Source organism: Leguminivora glycinivorella, chromosome 13, assembly GCF_023078275.1.
Source record: "Leguminivora glycinivorella isolate SPB_JAAS2020 chromosome 13, LegGlyc_1.1, whole genome shotgun sequence".
In the NCBI taxonomy this organism is placed as follows: domain Eukaryota; kingdom Metazoa; phylum Arthropoda; class Insecta; order Lepidoptera; family Tortricidae; genus Leguminivora; species Leguminivora glycinivorella.
Window position 1 is genome coordinate 12,884,014 of NC_062983.1, and position 24,346 is coordinate 12,908,359.

Here is a 24,346-nt window from a genome sequence, read left to right on the forward strand (position 1 = left end):
ATTAATTTTGATGTTGGTTTATGTGAAAGAATATTTCAAGCCATAGAGTTCTAAATATAAACACAAGTATAAAACAATTAATTTATTTGATTTTATACATAATAACTGAGTTTACACTTGTATAAAATAAGCCTTAAAACACTGTACGTGTGCCGATTTCGTTAAATGACAGCAAAAACTCACTAGCTTCGATGTGTTTACATGTTTGATTTTTGAAATTAGTCAGTTTTGATTGTCACCTGACGAAATGCGGGTAGACCTTAGAGCTACCACGAACATACAAATAAATTATTTCCATCATTTGAATGTCGGGCACAATAATTAAATAAATAAAACTACCGAATCTGGGCATCTCTATTTTTTTTAAATATAGAATTACCACCCCGAAAAAAGGGCTACAATAATGTACCTATATATGATTTTGAATATACGCTGTTAAGAGCAGGCCTGTTGGTGAAAGAGAATGTATGTATTGGGTACCGTACATTTGACAATTTCTTCTCTTTCCGCACATACCTACTCTTATTACGTAGGAAGTGGGATGCATTCATATTTACGTTTAAATTATTCAAAGTTTTGAGACTAAGTAGGGCAATTACAATACGTTAAAAAAAAAAAAATAGCAACCCTCTCAACATTAGGTAGTGCCCCAAAATGTTGTTCCCTAACAAAGTAATACACAATTCTATACTAATATAGCCATATAACAACAAATATTTAAACAATTACACATTATTTTAATCATATACTTTTGTCATACTATACTCCCAACTTTAACATACCTATTTACAATAGTTAAAACATAAATATTCAAAAATAATATATTCATATATTTTTCTGTTTAAAAATTTGATTTTGTATGATTGAGCTTACAAATGAAATCAGTCTTTACAGGCCATCTAGACGCCAAAATGTTTCTGGCATCAGATGGAACTATTCAAGCGTTCTTTCCTATAGACCCATTTCACAATCGATTGACTGACGATCGTGTGACTGCGTTTACATTGTATTAACAACTGCTAGCAACCCGTCAGGGCGTAGCCACTGTTCGTAGTCGCCTTTCGTACGGCGTTTCTCATGTCACATCGGCTATCGGCAAAGCTAGTAGAGCGTAATTTAATGCAATGTGTAAATGGGGCCTTATTCAGTAATATGCGTACACTAGCAAATTCTATTATATAAGCGCATAGCCTATGAAAATTATTTAGATATTTCTTTTCAGAGTAGCACGTTCAAGTCTTATATTGCCAATTAATCCAATTATACATTAAAAGCCACATCGTCTAAATATTTCAAACAAGCTGCTCCATCATTTTTAAGCAAAAAGGAAATATCATACTAATATTATAAATGGGAAAGTGTGTGTGTCTGTTTGTTTGTCCGTCTTTCACGGCAAAACGGAGCGACGAATTGACGTGATTTTTTAGGTGGAGATAGTTGAAGGGATGGAGAGTGACATAGGCTACTTTTTGTCTTTTTCTAACACGAGCGAAGCCGCGGGCAAAAGCTAGTGCCCTATATTTCAAAGTCATAATAAAAGTCCCGGCGTGTTGGATTTGGTTTAAAAGGGATGATCTCCGAGATCTTAAAGGAAAGCAAAACCTAGCTTTATAAGCACTTATAATATTTAAGAGTTCAATCAATGAGAAATATGTCAAATATGATGATGACATGTCATGATGAAGATTATCATGTCACCCAAGAGATGTGTCACATTCATCACCCACATAAGATAAACTTGTTCCTCAATATAACGGCGTAGGTATATTGGTGTATTCACAAGGTAAGAGCAACCTTCAGTCTACATGTCCTAGCTAAGGGTCCTCCCAAATCTAGGGTCTCGCGAGCGTAGCGTCGGGCCAACTGTATGGCAAAGCCTGACGCCGCGTCGGCGCGACGTCGACGTAGCGTCTTTTTCCATACAGTTGGCCCGACGCTACGCTCGCGAGACGCTAGATGTGGGGGGACCCTAAAATGTAAAGCTGCAAGGAACGTACGTCGCTATGATCACGAGCACAAGCCAGAAAGAGCTAATAGGACTTTTTATTCATTTTTGATTTATGTACAATATATCAATACCACGGCGCTTTTAGAATAAATTATACAATTCTGTAAGTTACTTTTTGCTATTCCAAAGCGATTATCACTAAGAATGATGTAAAAATTTCACAAGGCAGAAAATTGCATACTCGACCAGTCGAGGAGAAATTATTATGTACCATTGCACAACACCTCTCCAACTTAAGCCCTTACCCTTATGCACGGGCAACCTCATCGGCGCTCCGTCTATAAAATCTAAATAAAAGCCCGCGTCGCTTCGCATTGCCGGCGCAAATGCAGTCTGAAAAAGCGCTTCACACACCTTATTTCACTAACTAATGACGCATCAATACGCAGAAGTGAGACCTTAGCTGTGTTTAACGTCCCTACAGCTGCTTCTATGTCAATAAGTAAGGTGTGGGAAGAAGCATCAAGTCGGTAGTATCAAGTCCCAAAGCCTGGCTAGTGCCCCGCAGAAGGCTCACGGTATCGGTCGATTGGGCGACGGCGGCAGTAGCTGTGGCGCCGGCGTGGCGTCCAGATCACACGCTGATAGGAGACGCACCAGCTCGTCGGCTGTTGGTCCGCCGTCGGGGATCGGGGAGTCGTCACCTTCCGCTGAAAAGAATTTACTATTAGAATGGCTTCAAAATAAATTGATATATTGCCACTGGCAAACGAGAGCCCCGGGCCTTATCCCATCGTATGCTTATATGCACGGATCCGTGCGTAAAATTAGGTCATCTTTTTGCATTTTTTTCTGGAATTATTATTTTTGCTCTACATGGCATAGCCGAGGTTGGGACCCACGATTTTTTACCCGATACACGAGGGGTTAAAGTGTTTCGTCATATTATTACATTATTATGTTATGTAACGCCACCATCCCAAAATCGAAGGTCGTCAAGCCTGATGGGAACGAAGTCATAATAAACCCGATATTCGGCACAGTCTTTTAAATTGGTTATACGCAAATATTTTTGGTTTATTTAGTTGCCCGTGTGGTGACGGGTTAAGAATTTCACCACCCCCTTTCTTCCCGTGGGTGTCGTAGAAGGCGACTGTGGGATACCTATGGGTTAAATTGTGGCGTAGGCGAGAGGCTGGCAACCTGTCACTGCAATGTCACAGTTTCGTTTTCTTTCAATCCCTTATTTGCCAAGAGTGGCACTGAAACGAGTAGTTTCATGTGCTCTGCCTACCCCTTCATGGGATACAGGCGTGATTGTATGTATGTTAGTTGACACACTGACATTGATAAAATGACCAAGGCCTTCAGGGTTCAAAGCTGGAATCAGCAGCGTCCTCTGTTTATGCGATGACTGATGCCAAGAACGCTCGACCACCCACTGTGGCAAGGCCTAAATTTCCAAGTATGTAAATGCAATTTACCGATTCGTGATCGCTGACTTGGCCATCTCATGTCTAGTGACGCTGAGGTCAACATCAGAAAGCTACATGTTTCTAAATACTGTGAAGTGAAGTAATCTCACCACTACTGCTGCCGACTGAGATCGCCGGCTTGGCCGCTTTATCAATAGCGGCGGTGAGGTCCCACATCTGAGCGGCGCCCGAGCGGTGCCCGCACAGGAGTAATCGACGCGGTCGCAATGCGCCCTCGCACTCCGCTACGGTGAAGCATGATACCGCCGAACCGTCCACTGAGCGGATGGTGCATACCCTGTGGATAAAATATAATTTTAGTGACTAGCTAGACATCAGTGGCGTAGCGTCGATACAACTCGATTCCCAACGGGTTCCCTAAGATTCTGCAGTATCTGTAGAAGTCCATACAAAACAGATCCCAAAAACCCCTCCGGCTTTACCAACAAAAATTTTCACGCGTCGCCACTGCTAGACATTGAATAACGATTAGAAAATCGACGGCAGGAAACATATTGGAAAGTTTACAACACAATTTTATAACAACATGGAAAGAATGGATACCGTTCTGTACCTACTAAGAGACTTGAATACGATTTGTTAACGTTATCCAGAACGTCATTAAATCGGGCGTCAGAAAAAGTGAGATCCATACTCCATACCTTTTTCCATTGGACGCTAAACGCACGTATAGCGTGTCCGTATCAGGAACCACTTTTTGGATGAAAATCTGTTCCTCATCCTGTTCGCCGTATGGTCCTGCGAAAAAAAAATCTATTTTCACAAGATATTGAAAAACTACCTATTAGAAAAAGATAATATTAAATTGTTAAATATTACTAACAATGAGGTTACTGGTTAGTAACAGTTTTACTAAGTTACATTCTCCCAAAATGTACAAAGGTGTACAAAAACCTAAACTGTTTAATCAGTGCATAAACGCGTGCGATATAACTACATAAGCTGTTAATCGGGACGCATGGCAAGGAAGTGAAGCAGTGGAATCATGGGCACACGTTGGGTAGACAGAATAACGTCTGTGACAAAGACCACATTGCAGGCTAGCATGCACCGGGCCCAAAATCGAGTGGCGTGGAGACAACTGGTGAAAAGTGTCCACATTCGTCACGTTCCTCAGCCATGAGGATACGACAAAGAAGAGAAGCTGTTAATATATTAATATTACCAATATCATTACACGGTTGATCAGTAGGCCCATCTAGAGTCATCACGATAAAGCTGGCTTCACTCGTAATCCCTCTCGGTTTAGGCTGACGCGTTCCCCATATCGCGTTGAAGAGACTAACTACAGCGTCCTTAATGAAGGTTAGTGTAACATGCGTGAAAGTACCGCAGTCGTTGTGAGGCTGGGCTGTCGGGGCTTCTAACGCGAGCACTTTGAAGGCGGCCTTGGGCGTGGTGCCGGGCTGTGTGGAGATCATGCCGCGGAAACGGGTCACGCGCCAGGAGCGCACGTGGTTGTATTCGCTGCACACGGATATTAAGTAGTTTTCGGATAGGGACACCTGAAAAAGACAAGTTGGCCAGTGTTAGGGCCCATTTAGAACTCACATAAGAATGTGCTGTGCAAAATTGTATGTAACCTCAACAGCCCGCAATGTAACTAAAATAGCATGCGAGTTCGCACGCCGTTTAAATCAGGCCTAGTAGTCTTCTTCTTCAACCTAGCGTTTTCCCGGCCTAGCGCCAGGGTCCGCTTTCCTGCTCACCCTTCTCCACTTTGCCCGGTCTTCGGCATCCTGAGGTGAGAGATTGTTCTCTTCCATGTCCGCTGTCACGACGTCCAGCCAGCGCTTCTTAGGCCTACCGCGGCCGCGTGACCTAGGGCCTTGGACGGTGAGGTTGAGGCATCTGTTTCCGACGTAGTCTACCGGTCTGCGGCATATGTGGCCATACCATCGGAGGCGACTTTCCTGCAGCTTATCCGACACGTCACGGATTCCGAGGCTGCCACGGATGTGTTCGTTACGTATGCGATCTAGTCGCGTAACGCCACGCGTAACAGACTCAGATCCCGGATGCCGACATATTTGCGGACAAATTAGGCAAGTTCGTTAGGTATGCTATGTTGGCTTTTAACATAAATTTTTATTAAATGTTGTATTTGTTTGATTTTATATTTATTTGATTTATTATTTGTTGATTTTATTTCGTGTCTCGTGTCTGGTTTTCGATATGCAATTTTTTTATTTTGTTTAATAATATGTGTGTTTTACCATATAAGTGTTTTGGTTGTATTACACTGTAAGCTTATATGTGAAATAAACGAAATTGAAATCCACCGCAACATCTTCATCTCTGTGACGTGAAGCTGCTGGACATGCCTTCCGAGACCAGGCCTAGTAGTACGTAGTTTATTTTGCGGTAAGCTAATGGTGTAGTAGCCAATGAGATTTGGGATATCTGTGTCGTAAACAAAACACTTGAAGATGACGCTGTTAGATAATTTTTAAGAAAAAAAAAACGCCTTCCTTTGGGGTTTTGGTGATAAATACTTTCAAATGTTGGATTTATGTTATCAATTCGTCTGTATATTTTTTAATGTTTGTTATTCGATATCTCCGTCATTTCTGAACTAATTTTGAAATCTGGATGATTCTGAAGTACTTACAGATGATAATGATTATCAAAACGGAACTCTAACCAGGAGCGGCTCACTCTTCATCAGCAGTTCCACTGCACCAAATGTCACTGTTCTGGACGTAAGTGCACATGCTATTCTTATAAAAATACCAAAGTCACTATAAGTGTGCCGTTCAGATTTGAAGAGTTCCGTTCTAACCATCATCAGCAGTTCCACTGCACCAAATGTCACTGTTCTGGACGTAAGTGTAAGCTGTTCTTATAAAAATACCAAAGTCACTATAAGTGTGCCGTTCAGATTTGAGGAGTTCCATTCTGACCATCATCAGGAGTTCCACTGCACCAAATGTCACTGTTCCGTACGTAAATGCATGCTGTTCCTTTAAAAACACAAAAATCACCATATGTATGCCTTTCAGATTTGAGGAGTTCCCTCGATTTCTCCAGGATCCCATCATCAGAACTGGGTTCTGAGAAAAATGGGACCAATCTGTATGCATATACATTCAATCAAAAAAAAAAAAAAAATCAAAATCGGTCCAGTAACGACGGAGATATCGAGGAACATACATTAAAAAAAAACAAAAAAAAATACAGACGAATTGAAAACCCCTTCCTTTGAGATTTGGCAGGCGGTTAAAAAAGGGTTCCAAGAGCAGTATTCCAGTCTTCTGAATGAGTTTCTATAGTGTTCGTTACCTTGGTGATAGTGCTCTGGTGAACAGTGAAGGTCTGGAAGAGCTGCGGGCCGTGACCCACGGTTTCTGGATGTTGCACTATAACCCGTACGGAGCCGTATCGAGTACCATACGCTATTTCAATCCAGTTTCCGCACAAATCTAGACAAATAATGCAGTGTTATTTTGTTGATAACCAAAAGAGTAAAATTTAATCTCAAAATCACCCCAGACAAAAAAAAGGAAAAACTGCATATGTTGCCAACGGCTGGCGACGTCATTCGATGATTTCATAGCACTATTAACAATGAAATAAAAGCATACAACGACTTGACGTTGACGATTTTAAGTTGATTTTATTTTTTTAAAATATTTTTTTTTTAAATAGTACATTTCGATACAAGTGCGAAAAAGAGGAAGTTCGAAACGAGTGGCGATAGATTAAAACACTCCCTTCGGTCGATCGACACGAGTTACGAATTTCCTCTTCGCACGTGTATCGTACGACGTTTTTCAGTACAGATGGCCCTCCGAAGTTTCGACCTGGCATATAATGAACCACTTCTCGAACTAGTGCGTAAAAAACACCATCTGTACTGAAATAGTATTTTATACAATCGTGATATAATACAAAGCTTTTCAGTCGAGTACCATGTTTAGGCCACGAAGCTTGCTGAGTGGCCTAATAGTACGGTACGAGAGTGAAAAGCTTAATTATATCACTATTGTATACAATACTTTTTCTACGAGTCATCATCTTCATCATCAATGGACGGAAATATCATCATTCATGCAAGTTAAAATTAATGTTAATAGCGTCGTTCACCGTTGTATCAACATCGAATTACCTAGCAACCAATTGTTTGTAATAACCGTCTCTGATTGGCCGACAACGCGACAGATAAAAAAAATGTGTTTCAGATGCAGAAAAATTTGCCAGGTATCGCAAATTAGTATAGAAATTGTATGAAGTTCTATTTTTGAAATTATTACAGTTAACTAAAGTCAACTATAATGAGATTATTATAGTTGAGTCGGAACTGCCATAGGGTATCCAACACTGAAAAAATAGCACTTATAGTTTAGTCTCTGGTGTCCTAATTGACGGATTACAGTCGACGAGTAGAAAAAGTATTGTATGCAACGGTGCTTAACTGAGTCAAGAAATACTCGTGGCGTCTTTATTAACAATTTTCGGTTTCGCCTGAAATTGTTACCCACGCCACTCGTCTTTTTTGACCTACTTTAAACGTCTGTTGCATAAAATACTATTTTAAATTAAGTAACTCCATGATTCAGCGCTATTAGAAACAGTTTTAAACATAAGTATCAGTTTTTTTTTTCAATTTATTATTATACATACTGGTCTTAGGGGTGAGGTACACTGATATGGCTGTAATGGGTTCTTGATTGGGGTCCTTATACAACTGAGTGACAAGGAGATCATTGTCCTTCATTCGTAACGGGAACTTTTGCATGTCTGTAGACAAAATTAGAATACATAAACATGATGTGAAAATAGTAGAACTTAGACTTAGGTAATGATATCGAATATAATAAGAGATGTTTGATGCACGCTCATAACACACATAACCACTCGTATGCTTAGACACGAATCCGTGCGCGGGAATTTTAATCTATTCTATTAAAAATTGACAGGCCGCATACGAGGGGTTAACTCCTGTCAATTTTGATCATTGAAATAGTGACCTTGACATTTAAACAATAGATTAAAATTCCCGCGCACGGATCCGTGTCTAAGCATACGGTTAAACGTGCTCATATGCAATATTGACACAGTGTGTGGCTTTTGTCGAACGTTGCCAAACAGCGCACGGCGAACAAACTTGTTAGGGACCGGCCACATCTAAGAGACGCATGTCCTGAGGTGCGGAACGGACGTCCGCGCCACGCCGCCTGAATGTAATTCAAAAAACGTCTCCTCAGTACATTTTGTACAGGAAGGACGTAAGACGCGCCCCCAGGCGGCGCGGCGCGCGCCACGCCACCGCCACGCCGCCTGGGGCGCGTCTTACGTCCTTTCTATACAAAATGTACTGAGGAGACGTTTTTTGAATTACATTCAGGCGACGTGGCGGAGACGTCCGTTGCGCGCCCCGAGACACGCGACGCTTAAGTGGGAACGCTGCCTTACGTTTACACACACAAAGCCGCATTCGGCGGCTTGGCACTAAAGATTTTTTTTTTTTTCACTTAAACCACAGAATATATAATAGTACAAGTACAGAAGGCCCACTGCTTTGATGTTCACGAAATGCCGCCTTTTTAAATGCCTACAAAATTCTAACAAAGAAACAAGCCGCACGTGCGCAGCATCGGATGATAGGGTTGCCTATGATATTAAAACGAATTAATTCTCAGATAAAATGTTATATTATACTATATATCCAAGTCTTGGATACTTCCTAGGTATATAATACAGTATTTATATATTTTTGTTTAAGCCTTTAGCATCACAAGCCTTACTGAACTTTTCCGTGGGACTTAATCAATAAGATCTGTGTAAGATTGTCCTATTTTATTCATGACGTCTATTTAACTAAGCATTATTAGCCATTCCACACGTGGACATCGCATATGAACCTTAAAAAAAACTCGCGGCGTAATGTAACAATAGAAAGTGCGAACGTGCGTTCCGTGAGAACGCGCGCCACCCCTGATTAGGCCGCGAACTCGCGGCCGCCAGCATGTACTTGTAGCGTGGCGATGGAATCGCGGAGTGAGCCGCCCCTGCTTACACGTGATTCGTGTCACCAATATAATTGGCGGCATCTAAATATGTAGATAGTTTATGCCGCATTATGCAGGGGAACCTATGTTAATGGTAGCTTACCTATGTAGTTAATGGCACCGGTGTTAGTCCCTAGTAGCAGGAACGAGCCGGCGGTGTCGTGTGTGCTAAGATGTGCCACGTCCTGTGTCTGCCAGTGTTGTGTACTGGTGTGCCATACGCCGGCCTTGCTTCTGGCGCCCGCTCCGCTCAGAGCCACTAGTTGAGGTCCGACGAATAGTAGGTGTTCCACGCGGACGCCTAGGTTGAATGTGCCTGATGGAAAATTAATACAGTGTTATATGATTATCAAATGGTCAACAACTCAACAACACAAACATTTGTGCTGCGAAACATACATTTTCATCATACTATTATTCGAGTTTGGTAATATCCTCGTAAGACCCAATGTACATTAGTTGTTGAAATCTAATCTGAATCTTTCATAAGTAGCATTTCTTTTGTTTCATTGGTTTTTGAAACAAACGAAATATCTTACCAATGTAGGTATACTTATAGAACAAGGTTCAAATTAAAAATAGGAAAACTAACTATGGTAAGAAAGCGAGTGAGGCTATGAAAATCCAATTAATTTCACTCGATAAAACCCTCCGCACAGGTTCGCTATTTATGTAGAGAATGCCCAGTCTCACCACTCACAAGCGGACCGCACGCTATGCCAAATATGACGTCATGTCATACTCACTACCCGGTAGTTTAGTGCTGCTGGCATTTGCCCCGCCGACAGTCTTGGCGTTCAACGCTATTCTATTATCAAATGAAACTTACCAACTAACGTCCTCCGAACAGGCTCGCTATGCGTAGAGAACGCCCACAATCTCACTAAGTCCCCACTCGCTATGCCCAACATGACGTCAGTCCCAGTAGTATTAGTCCCACTGGCCTTGCCCCGCCGCCCGTCTTGGCGTTCAACGCTATTCTATTATCAAATGAAACTTACCAACTAAAGTCCTCCTAACAGGCTCGCTATGCGTTGAAAACGCCCACAATCTCACTAGAGTTCCGCTCGCTATGCCCAACATGACGTCAGTCCCAGTAGTATTAGTCCCACTGGTCCTGCCCCGCCGCCCGTCTTGGCGTTCAACGCTATAATAGTGACAATGAAACTTACCAACTAAAGTCCTCCTAACAGGCTCGCTATGCGTTGAAAACGCCCACAATCTCACTATATAGTGGTCCGCTCGCTATGCCCAACATGACGTCAGTTCCTGTAGTATTAGTCCCGCTGACCGTCGATCCGCCGCCCGTCTTGGCGTTCAACGCTATTCTATTATCAAATGTGTAGGGGGGGGTAGCTACGCAGGTTCAGGTGTGCGATGCTGAGCAAGCAATGTCTATTCCCTCAAGTCTATCATACCACGTCCCCGTCGTCCATGACACTGCCGCCGCGGGTCATGGACGAACCCGTCTCACTTGTGGGACGGGTCGTACACCCTGGAAATGCTGGTGGTCGGTCGGGCGTCGCACATTTACATCTACCCCGGACCACCAGTAGCCAAGTATGAAGGCGAGGTCACAACCCGCAAGGACCTGAAAGCCCAAGCGGGTTGTGACAAACATTGGAGCATTCCGTACGACATGGCTAGTAATCTGACCTTGGTCTAATTGCTTGCCACGTCTCAGGGATCTCCCGGTTCCGCTTATGGTGTAGGTGACTTAAGCGGACTACACTCACCTACCTGCGCTTGTCCTGCGCAGTCGAACGCCGTGAGCCAGGATGCAGGAGTCCTGGGGGCCGAGGACTACAGGGGTCGGGGTTAGTTATCCCCTTTAGACCAATATGCCCTTTTCGGTCTGAATTTCAGGCAAAACGGTTGCCCTGCAGCTGGCCACTGCAGGGTAATGGACACGCGTCCCGTACGGTCGAGGTGGTACGGTCCGCATGGCAAGGGGTGGGGAGGGGCGTCCTCTGGGAGGATGCCAGGGGCTCGGCCATGCTGAGGGGGCAAGGGCACGTGGACGCACTGGGGGAGATGGGATCGTCTCTCCCAGCCACGTGTCTGCAGCTCCTGATGTCGCGCATGAGTCTCACCTCTACACTCCTATACCTCTTGGGTAATCCTGGTGTCCTAAGTGACATCCCCAAAGGTGCGGGCTCCATGGAGGGTGGGAAGCCCGGGAGGTGAAAATTTAATACAAACTAAAAATGGAAAACACAAGATCCACAACCCTTACACTGGAGGGAGACGGCGCGGCTTCGGCTGCACCGGGTACCTCCCAACTACACAACACAACACAAGGAGATGGGGCGGTCTCGACAGCCCCTCCCTCCTCAACACGCGCCTATAGGGAGGCTCACGCAACCCAAATAGGCGCTTCCACACACGGCGATGGGACTGTTCCTACAGCACCGCCACACAATACACACCAGGAGGGCGCTACTTCGGCAGCAGCCCCACACACTACACACCGTGGCGGCGCCGCCCCGGCACAGCCGCCACACAAGGGACAGTCCGCACCGGGTGGGAGGGCCTCTGGGAAACCAAAGACCCGTAAGCCCGGGGCGTGGACGCCCAAACACACAGGCTCGACACCACAGCGTGCTCAGCCCCTACTACCAACACCGGGGACATCAACGGGTGCCATTCCGACGGGGGGGAAACCCCCTGGATCGGGAAAGCGCACCCAGCCCCCACTTGTTTCGGCGGGGACATCCACGGGTGCCATTCCGAAGGGGGGGAAACCCCCTGGATCGGGAAAGTGTACCCAGCCCCCACTCGCTTCGGCAGGGACTTCCGCGGGTGCCATTCCTACGGGGAACATACCCTCCGTTATGGAAAAGTGTACCCGCCCCCTGCTCCCAACACCGGGGACATCGATGGCTATCGTTCCGATAGGAGGGAAACCCCCAAGCGCGGAACAGACCCCAGCGATGGCACCGGTCCTAGACCCCATCTCCGCCCAACTGGAGGCTGGTTGGACGCTCCACGTGTCCAGGAAGGAAAGGAAGCGGAAACCCGGTAAACGGGAAGTACCTCCTATTCCACAGCCCCCGCCTGCTGCAGCTCCGGCCAGGCCGAAGAAGCTCAGCAGGAAACAGCGGCGGAGACTGAAACAAGGCCTTACGGCCCAAAACGCCCCAGCGCCACAGCAAAGCGCCCCTGGGGAAGGTGAGGCGCAGGCTGCCGGCCGCGCCCCCCATGGGTAGAAGGGCAAAAGGAACAAGGACCGAAGGGGGAGTAACCAGGAGGCCCGTTCATCTGCCAAGAGAGCTCGTCTGGATGAGACCACATCTCCCAGAAACGAGCCCAAGAGGCGGAGGACCGGACCAGGCGGAGTAACCCCCCGAGCGGATTACGCCGAGGCAGTGAAGGCCGACCTGCTGGTGGCGGTGACTAACGCCACCACGGGACACCTGAGCCAAGAGCAGTCGGATGAGGTCCAAAAACAGCTCCTAGGCCTAATGTCTATGGAGGCTAGACAGCCGACAGAAAACCTGCCCGCGGGCCCAATCTTCAGGGGCAAGCCGACCTACGGCGATGGATCCCTAAGGTTGTGGTGCGAGGACCAGGCTACACTGGATTGGCTGAGGCGCAGCGCGGCCACCATCACCCTCGACGACGGGGTGAAAGTGGTAATTAAGCGCCAGAGCGACATACCCAAACGTGTACGCTGCGGCATTCTGTTCCCGGGCGTCTATGATGACTTCGGTGAGGTAGGCCGATTCCTACGCTATCAGAACCCGTGGGCAGAAGTAGACCGCTGGCTTCTCAACCGGCGAGAGGTGCAGGGGACGGAAACGTTCGCTGTCGTCAGTGTGCCGGAGACAGTCGTACAGCCCCTGGTGGAACACGGGCGCCGGCTCGGCTTTATGCTGGGGTCGGTGTACGTGAAGTTCCAAGGACCACGGGGTAAATTCGGGGAGCAACCGCCCTCTAAAACCATCGCCGTCACCAGCGGCGAAGATACCACACCCGCCGAGCCAATGGACATCGCCAAGCCAGTACCCGAGGACGTAGTCCCGGTACAAGAGATGAAGAGTCCGGCGCGTTCCCCAGCGGTCTCGGAGGAGGGCGAGGAAGTACTTCTTCGCAGCTCCTCGGAGAGTGAAGGGGAATGCGCTCAAGGGCTAAAAAAGTTGGCCATTGGCACGGAGGAAGGAGAACCGGTGTCGGGGGAGGAACCGATGTCGGAGGGGGAGGGTGAACCGGCCCACGGAGCTCCCTTCGATAAGTGGTAAATTCCTCCAAGCCAACCTCCACCACAGCGAAACGGCAACGGCTCAGATCCGGAAGTGGTTGGAGGACAACACTACAGCCGTAATTCTGATCCAGGAGCCGTGGGTCAGAAGAGGCACCGTCTGCGGTCTCCGCAACCTAGGAGGTAAGCTAACAGTCTACGCGGGCCCGGATAACCCCCGGGCCTGCATATACACAACTAATAACATACATGCGCATCCTCTAATGAGCTTCTGTTCTAGAGACCTGTGCGCCATAAAGCTGCACGGGGCGCAAAACTCCAGCCTGAAGGAGATGGTCGTGGCCTCCGTGTACATGCCGGAAGCGGATGACCCACCACCACACGACCTGACAAGGCTAGTCAATTACTGTGAAGAGGAGGGGCTAGAGCTCATCGTGGCAACCGACTCTAACGCACACCACCCCCTATGGGGCATGACAACAGGTAATGAAAGAGGTAAGAAACTAGTCGAGTACCTGTTCACTACAAATCTCAATATTCTCAACACAGGTTCAGAACCTACATTCGTCAATAAACGAAGCAGGACAATTATTGACCTGACACTGGCGACTGAAGAAGCATCGAAATTCATCGCGGGCTGGCATGTGTCAAAGGAGATGTCTTGCTCGGACCACAGGTGGATTCGATTTGATATTCAGGTAGAGACAATCACAACAGTGCCTAGAAGGAATCCACGGAAGACGAACCGTGAACTCTACACACTGCGCCTGAACACAGCTCTGGCGCAGCAGGGAGATACCCACAAAATAGAGGGCACTGCGGTGATAGAAGAACAGGTAAGCATTTTCACGAACACAATTCTGGAATGCTACCATCAAACATGTCCCCTATCCACCCCACCGGCAACTAAAAGGAACAAAAACAAGAACAACTGGTGGGGGCCTGAACTGGAGAGACTCAGGGGTAAGATGAGGAGGCAATACAACAGAGCTATGAACACGTGCAATGACGAGGACTGGGATAACTACAGGTCCACGAAAGCCACGTACAAAAAACGCCTCAGATACAGAAGCACCAACTCGTGGCGTAAGTTCTGTACAGAAATCGAGAGCACAATGCAGGCTAACAGGGTAAGGAAGGTCCTCTCCAATAACTCCGCCATAACCTTAGGATCCCTGCGAAAGCCGGACAACTCCCTCACCACCTCGCCTGAAGAAGCGGAACTAGTTCTAGTGCGCACACACTTCCCGGATTGTGTGATCTCGCACATGACTAGTTGGGATGAGGTTGAGACCACTCCGACGGAGGACGAGTGGCAACAGACTGACGAGGTAATAAACCCGCAACGCACGCAATGGGCCATTAACAGCTTTGACTCCTTCAAATCACCGGGTAAGGACGAGATCTTCCCTGCTCTGCTTAAGTGGGGCGGGGAAGCACTCACTATAAAGCTAACCAACATCCTACGCGCCTGCTTGGCCCACACGTACGTGCCGAAACAATGGAGAGAGGTCAAAGTCATCTTCATACCAAAACCAGGTAAAAGCGACTACTCGGATCCGAAAGCATTTAGGCCCATCAGCCTAACCTCTTTTTTGCTGAAAACACTGGAGAGGTTGTGCGACAGGTATCTGAGAGAGAGGGTGCTAAACATCGTGCCCCTTCACCCTAATCAACATGCCTACAGCCCTGGCAAATCTACGGAATCAGCACTCCACGCAGTGGTGAGCAAGATTGAAGTAGCGATCAAAAGCAGGTCCATGTGCCTAGGAACCTTCATAGACATAGAAGGGGCCTTCGACAAGACCAGATTCAGCAGCATAACTGCAGCACTAGTGAGACATGGAGTAAGTACAATCATGACCACATGGATAAATAACATGCTGAGCCAAAGGGTCATCACACTCGGGACAGGCGAGGCACAACAAGCACTAGTGGCAAAAGGATGCCCTCAAGGTGGCGTCCTCTCACCACTGTTATGGAATCTAGTGGTGAACGACCTGATCTCCACACTAAACAACAATCACTACTACACGATCGGCTACGCTGACGACATAGTGATACTAACGAGCGGCAACCACACAGGTACAGTATGTGATGTCACACGCTCCGCACTTGCCATCGTGGAACGCTGGTGCGCCGACAACGAACTCACCGTCAATCCTAACAAGACTGAGCTGGTAATGTTCACCAACAAACGCAACTTGGGGAACTTTCGCCTTCCCAGGCTGTTCAATACAGAACTCCAATTATCAACAGAGGTAAAGTATCTAGGGGTAGTACTTGACAATAAACTAAATTGGAGTAACCACCTAAACAGTAAGATAGAAAAAGCTACAGTCGTATTCTGGCAATGCCGTAGAATGATAGGCAGAACCTGGGGACTAACCCCTAATATAACTCTATGGCTTTACCAGGCAGTAATCCGACCAATAATAAGCTACGGTGCTATAGTATGGTGGCCACGCACCAATTTATCCACTGTTGAAGCTAAACTACAACGACTTCAGAGGTTGGCCTGTATGGCGACCACGGGCTGCATGAGAACCACTCCAACCGCGGCCTTGGAAGCCATCCTGGGCCTGCCGCCGCTGCACCTCCACATACAACAAGAAGCGCTAGCTGCGGCGGTACGTCTAAAAAAGTCCAATCTCTGGAGACCACCTAGGGTACCTCACACCGAAATCCTCTATGAGGCGATAGGTAAGGCACCGCTAATAGAGGCGGTAACCGATAAGATACCGAAGCAATTCGTCTTCGACAAGAAATACAAAATACAATTACACGAAGAACCCCGTGAAGGACTTAACCCAAGGGAGCTGAGAATCTTCACGGATGGATCAAAAACAAGGTCAGGCACTGGCTCTGGAGTATTCTCAGAGGACCTCAACATACACATCTCGACACCACTAGGTGCCCACAACACAGTCTTCCAGGCAGAATGTATGGGCATCATAATGGCAGCACATGCGATCGTCTCAAGGGAGGTACGTGACTACCCCATCCGTATACTCTCCGATAGTAGGTCAGTACTACAAGCTCTACAAAGTTATACCTTTACTTCAGGGCTAATCTACGAATGTCACAGAACTCTGACAGAGGTATGCACCACCAACAGCGTAACTCTTCAGTGGATTAAAGGACACAGCAACTCGCGAGGTAACGATGGAGCCGACATCCTAGCGCGTAGAGGCTCCGAAATGAAGGTGGCAGGACCGGAGCCCATACTACCATTACCTTATGCTTGGCTTCGAAACATGCTGCGTTACAACACCAAGGTAAAACACCAACAATACTGGTCTAACCTAGGCACCTGCAGACAGGCAAAGGAAGCACTCCCGACAATCACCCCCGGATTGTCAAAAAAGGTGAGGCAACTAAAAAGGCCACAGCTCCGACTTTTAGTGGGGGCCATAACTGGCCATGCCCCTTTCAACAAACACTTATTCACCCTGGGTGTTACAGACAGCCCCTCTGCAGAGCGTGCACGGAGGCAGAGGAAACAGCCGCTCACGTCATTCTCGAATGTCCAGGGGTGGCAGAATACCGGGCACAACACCTCGGGTCGCCGGGGTGTCTCCCAGAAGTCGTCGGCAACATAAAGGGTCTGCTAGGCTTTCTGGTAGAGCTGGGTTGGCAGGAATAGTGCCGCAACCCATCACGCAAAATAGGCGCAAATTATGACGTCGAGTTGCGGAAACCGAGCCCGCGTATACCTATAACCTATATAACCTATTATCAAATGAAACTTACCAACTAAAGTCCTCCTAACAGGCTCGCTATGCGTTGAAAACGCCCACAATCTCACTAGTGGTCCGCTCGCTATGCCCAACATGACGTCAGTTCCTGTAGTATTAGTCCCGCTGACCGTCGATCCGCCGCCCGTCTTGGCGTTCAACGCTATTCTATTATCAAATGAAACTTACCAACTAAAGTCCTCCTAACAGGCTCGCTATGCGTTGAAAACGCCCACAATCTCACTAGAGTTCCACTCGCTATGCCCAACATGACGTCAGTTCCAGTAGTATTAGCCCCGCTGGCGGTTGCCCCGCCACCAGTCTTGGCGTTCAACGCTATTCTAGTACCAAATGAAACTTACCTACTAAAGTCCTCCTAACAGGCTCGCTATGCGTAGAAAACGCCCACAATCTCACTAGAGGTCCACTCGCTATGCCCAACATGACGTCAGTCCCAGTAGTATTAGTTCCGCTGGCGGTTGCACCGCCGCCCGTCTTGGCGTTCAACGCTATCCTCTCTATCACGGAGTCTTGGACGGGCGATTGGAATACGACGTACCAACCGCAGGAGTCTGTCAATCTGGTGATAAGTGATAGAATGTCAGATGAAGAAATACAATATTCTATTAAACTAGAAGTTGATGGTATACAAAGGTGCTAAGCGAATACTGTATTGCCGACTGTACCTAAAATAAACTACACATCATTCCGTGAAGAAATATTCTGTGAATTATTTTCTGTTTTTTACAAGTTTTTATTTAACTTGTAATGTAAGTAAGTATTGTATGTATTATATTTACTTTGAAGCAAATACCTTTAAGAGATTGAGCTCAAATTTTCCATACATGAGTAAATTACGTGACAATGGAATATTATAGTATCATGGAGCCGATCTGATGATGGAGCAGAAAGGTGGCCATGTGAACTCCTCTAATGAAATCGTATCCTCATCGAGTAACGGGTTTTTGGAAATGTCTCGGAGAGCAGTAGATGACTGTTGAAAGAAAAGTACAGTCGGCGACAAAAGCTTGTCTCAAAAAGGAATTTTTTGCAAAAAAAAAACTTATTTCGACACAAAACGATGTTTTAATTGATAACATTTATCAATTTGAAATAAATAAAAAAGCGCCATTTAAGACAGGTACCTGTATCCAGTAACGAAGTGTGTGTATGCAACCGCGATCCAATTATGGTGTGCCTTAATAATTTGAACTTTCATGCTATCTGACCACGCGTTTACTGAAAAAGACGTACGAAATTATTTACTACGAATCTCATTTTTTACATCTCTGTTTAGTAGGGCTAGTTGGTAGAGAATACCTTTTAGCGTTAAGTCCGCCATTTGTACATTTTTAAATATATCAAATTTGCATTGAAACTTACGTTCCGGCGGACGTATTCCTTTGTAACAATCTGCATTGCCTAAAGAAGCGGCTCTGGAATGTCCACGACCACATCGACTGAAAACAATATGTAAATTTAGTTTCAAATATATTTTTTAACACATTACCGGTCCGTGCCAATGCCACGTTCAGTCATTCATCCATAAGTGAGAGCGAGAATGAGATATCTTTTTCTCGCTCTCACAATCTCTTCCGGTAATGCTTTAGAGGAACTTGTATGGCGTTTTATGCCTTCAAAGGTCCTTGGAATTCATATGCAATATGGAGGAATGTCTGTTGTAGTTACAGAAAATATACGTCATTATTCCTTGAAGTATAGGGACGCTTATATATTGGAAAGACACATATTTACAAAGCAATTGCATAGACTAGTAGACGCAAAGGAAATGAGACTGTTGTTTTAGCAAACATCCTGTCTATTCAGACCTAACAATAACTGTATTGCTATGCTACCTACATCATGTTTGAAGTCCTCAAACAGATTTTTGCTCTATAAGTTAATAAGTACATAATTTAGTATTATGCTATGCCGGTTTTTATAATGCAAATATTTTTTTTTTTAGTTTTTTAGGTCTTTGTTTAACTTTTTGGACCGGTATCAACGATCTGTATTTGTATGGAAACTGTGCAGTTAGCGTACATTTTAGGAAGAGGGATTATTCATGTTTATTATATCGTTTTTGAATTTATTGTTTATTAATGAGCATCATCTTTTTCTTTTTATAGGAAACAAAATGTAAGCACGTAGCTTTTTTTTTTCATATAAAAATAATGAGATAGGAGTCAAATGAACAAAGATGTCGCCTGATGGTAAGCGATCACCGCGGCCCATACACACCTAAAACGTCAGATGGCTTGGTAGTGTGTTGCCGGAAGGTAGTGTGTTGGTAGAAGGTTAACAGTTAATTCCACAATTTTTAATTAATAAAAAAATAAAAAAATTGGGAACACCTTACACAGATCAACCTAGCCCCAAACTAAGCAAAGTTTGTACTATGGGTGCTAAGCGACGATATACGTTCTTTAATAGATAAACACATACTTATATACATAGAAAACATCCATGACTCGGAAACAAATATCTGTGCTCATCACACAAATAAATGCCCTTGCCGGGATTCGAACCGCGGCTTAGCAGGCAGGGTCACTATCCACTGTGCCAGACCGGTCGTCAAATTATAGATTATTTATCCAAGTTGGTCCTCAATATTATTATTCAGAGTTTATATTTACCTCAGTTGGTCTTGCGAAGGTATCCTGACCACAGTCCTCAGGTCCAAGGAAGAGTTTCTTGAATGCGTCCTATTACAAGGTGCATCCGCGTTCGATGCGGTGGAGTTCTTTCTAGAACAACCATTGCTATTCCTACTGTTGCTGGCCAGTGGTGTGCTTACTGCAAATGAATTAGAATATTTAATTTATTATACATAGAATACTTATACTCGCGCCGATTTCGCAAGGGGTGTGTCATAATAGTGGGTAAGGTCAATACGGATAAGTGTGTCCTAAGTATGGATACGTAAATGTAGGTATTTATGTATTATGTACGCATGCATTCCAATATTATGGTTTTCTTTTCATATATTGGAATGCATACATAATACATAGATATTTCTTATTGTAAGAAGGTACTGTCATCTAAAGTATTAAGAAGAGCATTTATAGTTCAAATACACAGGGTGACTAATATACAGTTATTTTCAATAACTGGTTATCTTTTGATAAGGATGAATTAATTTTTGCTGATATCTTATAGGTAAACAAATAACTTCTTTTCATGTATTGCATTGCAAAAAAAAGAATAAAATAATTATTGATAATGTCTGTGTATTTAAGTAAGTCTGTGTATGTAACACTAACAACCCAAACAAATATGTAATAAGGAGGTCCTTTGAGGAATTTTGTAGGTACAGATTAGTCTTGTTTACACATGACATGACCAGGGTGTCCACTACTAAATCCAAAAAAAAAATCCCTGACATTTCCCTGACTTTCCATGACCATTTAAGAAAATTTCCCTGACCAAATTTTCATTCTATGATGATATTTTTACCACGGTTGCAAAAAAAACAGTTTTTTTTGTCTTAAAAAAAAACCCGAAGAAAAAGCAGTTTTTTTAGAGTTCCGTTCCTCAAAAAGGAAAAACGGAACCCTTATAGTACTCGTACGTCTGTCTGTCCGTCTGTTACAGCCAATTATTTTCTGGGCTATGTTTGTTTTCTAAAGTACGAAATATAAACATTTGCAAGGGAGTGCATACTTTTATAGTAACTATTTTATTTTATGTTAACTATTAAACTTAGCTGTACCAGTGCCGGCCCATGCACTCTCAATCAGGGCATCAGGGTAGAGCGAGTTTGAGTTTCGGCGCCTTTGCATGCAAAAAAAAAATCGCGAGCGCAGCGAGCGCGAAATTTTTTCCCCAGTTTATACGTCCCGTAGTAGTTATTTTGTACATACTTAACTTAGCAAACAAAATGGAGTACCTAGTCTATCAGAGCAGAGTCAGGAAAGCAGGCTTAAAATGAAAACGAGATTTCAAGCGTAATGTGAGCGCGAAGTATTGACTACGTTACAAAAATATACTACATATCTAGAAATATTAAACGCGAGCGAAGCGAGCGCGAAATTTCTTAACAAATAAAATGGAGTAGGTACCTAGTCTATCAGAGCAGAGTCAGGAAAGCAGGCTTGAAATGAAAACGAGATTTCAAGCGTAATGTGAGCGCGAAGTATTGACTAAGTTATAAAAATATATTACATGCCTAGAATTATTAAATGCGAGCGAAGCGAGCGCAAAATTTTTCTCTGTGGTCAGCGTCGGGATGCCCATTTAGGTGTTTTGCCACTACATGCCTTTAGGTTTCCAAGTGGTCATCGTCACGCTAACTATCCTCCTATGCTCCTTTGACTAATACAAAATTGCGCATCTATGTGACGTTTTGCGCCATAGGCTTTATGAGGAACTCAGCTTTGGATTGTCGGATCGGATAGATATTTAGAATTTGGACAGCGACGTAACGTAATTTTGTCTTTGTCGTTTTCACGTCGCCCTAGCAAAAGCACCTACCTTATGAATGTTGTACATGGTGACATTGTGGTGCAACTTTTCAGTTAATCTGAATCTATTTTGGAATATGAGAGTGGGGAACGCAAAGTAAAAAAAAACCTGGAAAATTCCGCATTTACGATCATGGGCCGGATAAATTAAGGTTAATCATGAAGATATCCCCCTTAGTAATCACTAGGATGGAGGCCAGAGGGCCGATTTTTGAGTCTCACTGAAAATTAATAGGCAAGTCGCCGTTTTCAACCGGTATTTTAGTGACAAAATCCCGTATGCGAGATTAAAAAATCGCCCTCCAGGTATGTACTATATTTTTCATAAAAAGTCTAAAGAGACAATTTTAAGTTGCCTTAAAATCACTACCGGGAATCCGTCTTTGCTGTCATGGATGTGGCCAACTCAAGAAATCATATTATTTTTTCAATACTTTTAGATTTTTTTTCTTGGTGCCAAATCTTTTCCAGACCTCCAAATAATTTCCCTGACTTTCCCTGACTTTCCATGACCACTATGAGCTTCCCTGACTTTTCCCTGACTTTCCCTGACTTTCCAGAAAGTGGACAACCTGATGACTCATATGCAAGGCTAAATATATTTTGGTAATCTAAAGTATTCGTAATTTTCATTAATGATAACACAAAAACACCATTATGGATTAGATAAAAAATATCAAGGATTCATAATATAGCAGATATGAGATCAGTAGATACAAATTAGTAAGTACTTATTCCTTCCCAATTTTGTAATTTAATTATTTTTTGTGATGTAATTTAAAAAGCGTCTCCTCAGTACATTTTGTATAGGAAAGACGTAAGACGCGCCCCCAGGCGGCGTGGCGAGCGCCAAGCGACACGTCGCCTGGGGCGCGCCATGCGACGTCCCTTGCACGTCCTTCCTATACAAAATGTACTGAGGAGACGTTTATAAAATTACATTCAGGAGGCGTGGCGCTGACGTCCGTTTCACGTCGTCAGACATGCTTCTCTTGAGTGGGGACGGTCCCGGAAGATTTTTGTAGGCATCTTAAAATTACAAGTAGATACCAGTGGCCTGTTTCTTGAAAGGTACAAGCCTTGTATTATAAGTGTGTTGTTGAGAAACGGGCCCCAGATGGCAGAAATAAACAAGTTTGAAGGCCTAGATTCTTAGTAGGTCCAGCCATACTAGAGATACTTCTCTACCTAACATGGGAAATTTCCCATTAAGACCTAAGGCCTCCTACATGTATAATTAAAACTCAGTCGGTCAACTAACCCAGTTAAAAAGGTTTAAGAAACAAGCTTATAATTTTTTACACATCCCCATAGTAAAATCTTTACTTACAAGGTGGTGGTAGGTATCCGTAGAAGAGTACATCTCCACACGAAGAATGATTCATCTCATCACATAGAGCCAGTCTCCTGCTAAGGGGAGTGATGCCAAAGTAGTCACATTCATGTCTGAGAGTTCTAATATTGACATTATTCAGGTCTATGTCTCTTGTTCGGAGGAAATTTAAGATTAGTCCAAACAGGTTAGGGTCTCGGTCTATAAATATAGCACCGGTTTCATCTCTTACTGTGGGTATGCGCCCGCTGAGTAGGGCTGTGAAAAATGTGTCCGGTACCCATGTCAGTGTGTGCCAGGATGTAGCAAATCTGAAATGTGGTTGATAATTATTGCATATTACTATAATATTGCACCATTAGAAGTATACCGACCTAGCTCAGTAGGAAATTGTACACCAGTATAATTCTAAAGGTGCAATATCAGTTTTTATTATATCACTTTTTTAATTTATTCAATGTCATAAAGCCATACTTCATAAAACTATAAAAAAAAGTAAGCCAGTAAGATGCTATAAAAAAAAAATATTTAATACAGAAAGTTTCCACATCGCAATTAAGTGAAAATTACTGGGGACCAGCTAAAATGTTTATTTAAAGAGGGCTTTGAAATTAAATTATTCCAATCACATTAATTGTACCTGAAGGAGCACTCAATACTAAATAACTATAGAGATATAATATAGTTGTAAATATAAAGTGATACAGTGAGTCACTGTAATATTGTTAACCGGCTCTAAGAGGCTCGGTAAGAGGGTAACTAATTAACTGTTTCTAATGTGTGTGAAAGCCTACATATGCATTGCAGCCATTTGTAACTTTCACGTGGATAGTCTTAGTTCAATTACTTAGAATATATAATAGGAATAACATCATGTAATCATGGATAGTTAATAAATGTGACATCTATTCGAATCTAGACGAAAGAGTCACATTCTAGTCTGAACAAATAAACAAAATTAGAACTTACTTTGTCCCGCCGACATTCAAGTTAACTATTTCTTGATAATTTGTCATTTAAGTAATATTCTTAGCACAATGCCTGGTAGTATCTATATACGTGGATAGTGCAATATTTCAACTTTCTAAATGAACTGAATCATAATTTTCAGGTCTCCCGTCAACAAACAAACCCTAATCAAAGTAATATAGGTAAAT

General features: G+C 44.2%; 1 protein-coding gene across 1 annotated transcript; it reads right to left on the reverse strand.

Annotated features, from left to right (window-relative positions):
• Positions 1-67: 67 nt before the first annotated feature.
• On the reverse strand, positions 68-24,315 carry LOC125232465 (BTB/POZ domain-containing protein KCTD3). Its single transcript, XM_048138144.1, has 13 exons — positions 24,159-24,315; positions 23,187-23,500; positions 20,030-20,189; positions 18,777-18,853; positions 18,539-18,632; positions 17,756-17,973; positions 9,559-9,771; positions 8,068-8,184; positions 6,727-6,866; positions 4,775-4,949; positions 4,086-4,182; positions 3,534-3,721; positions 68-2,658 (listed from the first exon to the last, which is right to left on the reverse strand). Exons 1-13 carry the CDS (start codon positions 24,203-24,205, stop codon positions 2,522-2,524), a joined length of 1,977 nt encoding a protein of 658 aa, XP_047994101.1. The 5' UTR covers positions 24,206-24,315; the 3' UTR covers positions 68-2,521.
• Between the last annotated feature and the right edge of the window lie 31 nt (positions 24,316-24,346).

Coding starts and splice junctions, on each gene's coding strand:
- LOC125232465 (XM_048138144.1), bottom strand. CDS start 24,205: ATGACAAATTATCAAGAAATAGTTAACTTGAATGTCGGCGGGACAAA. Junction 8,185..9,558: donor CGGTGCCATTAACTACATAG/GTAAGCTACCAT, acceptor TTTTGTCTACAG/ACATGCAAAAGTTCCCGTTA. Junction 3,722..4,085: donor TTAGCGTCCAATGGAAAAAG/GTATGGAGTATG, acceptor TTTTATCCACAG/GGTATGCACCATCCGCTCAG.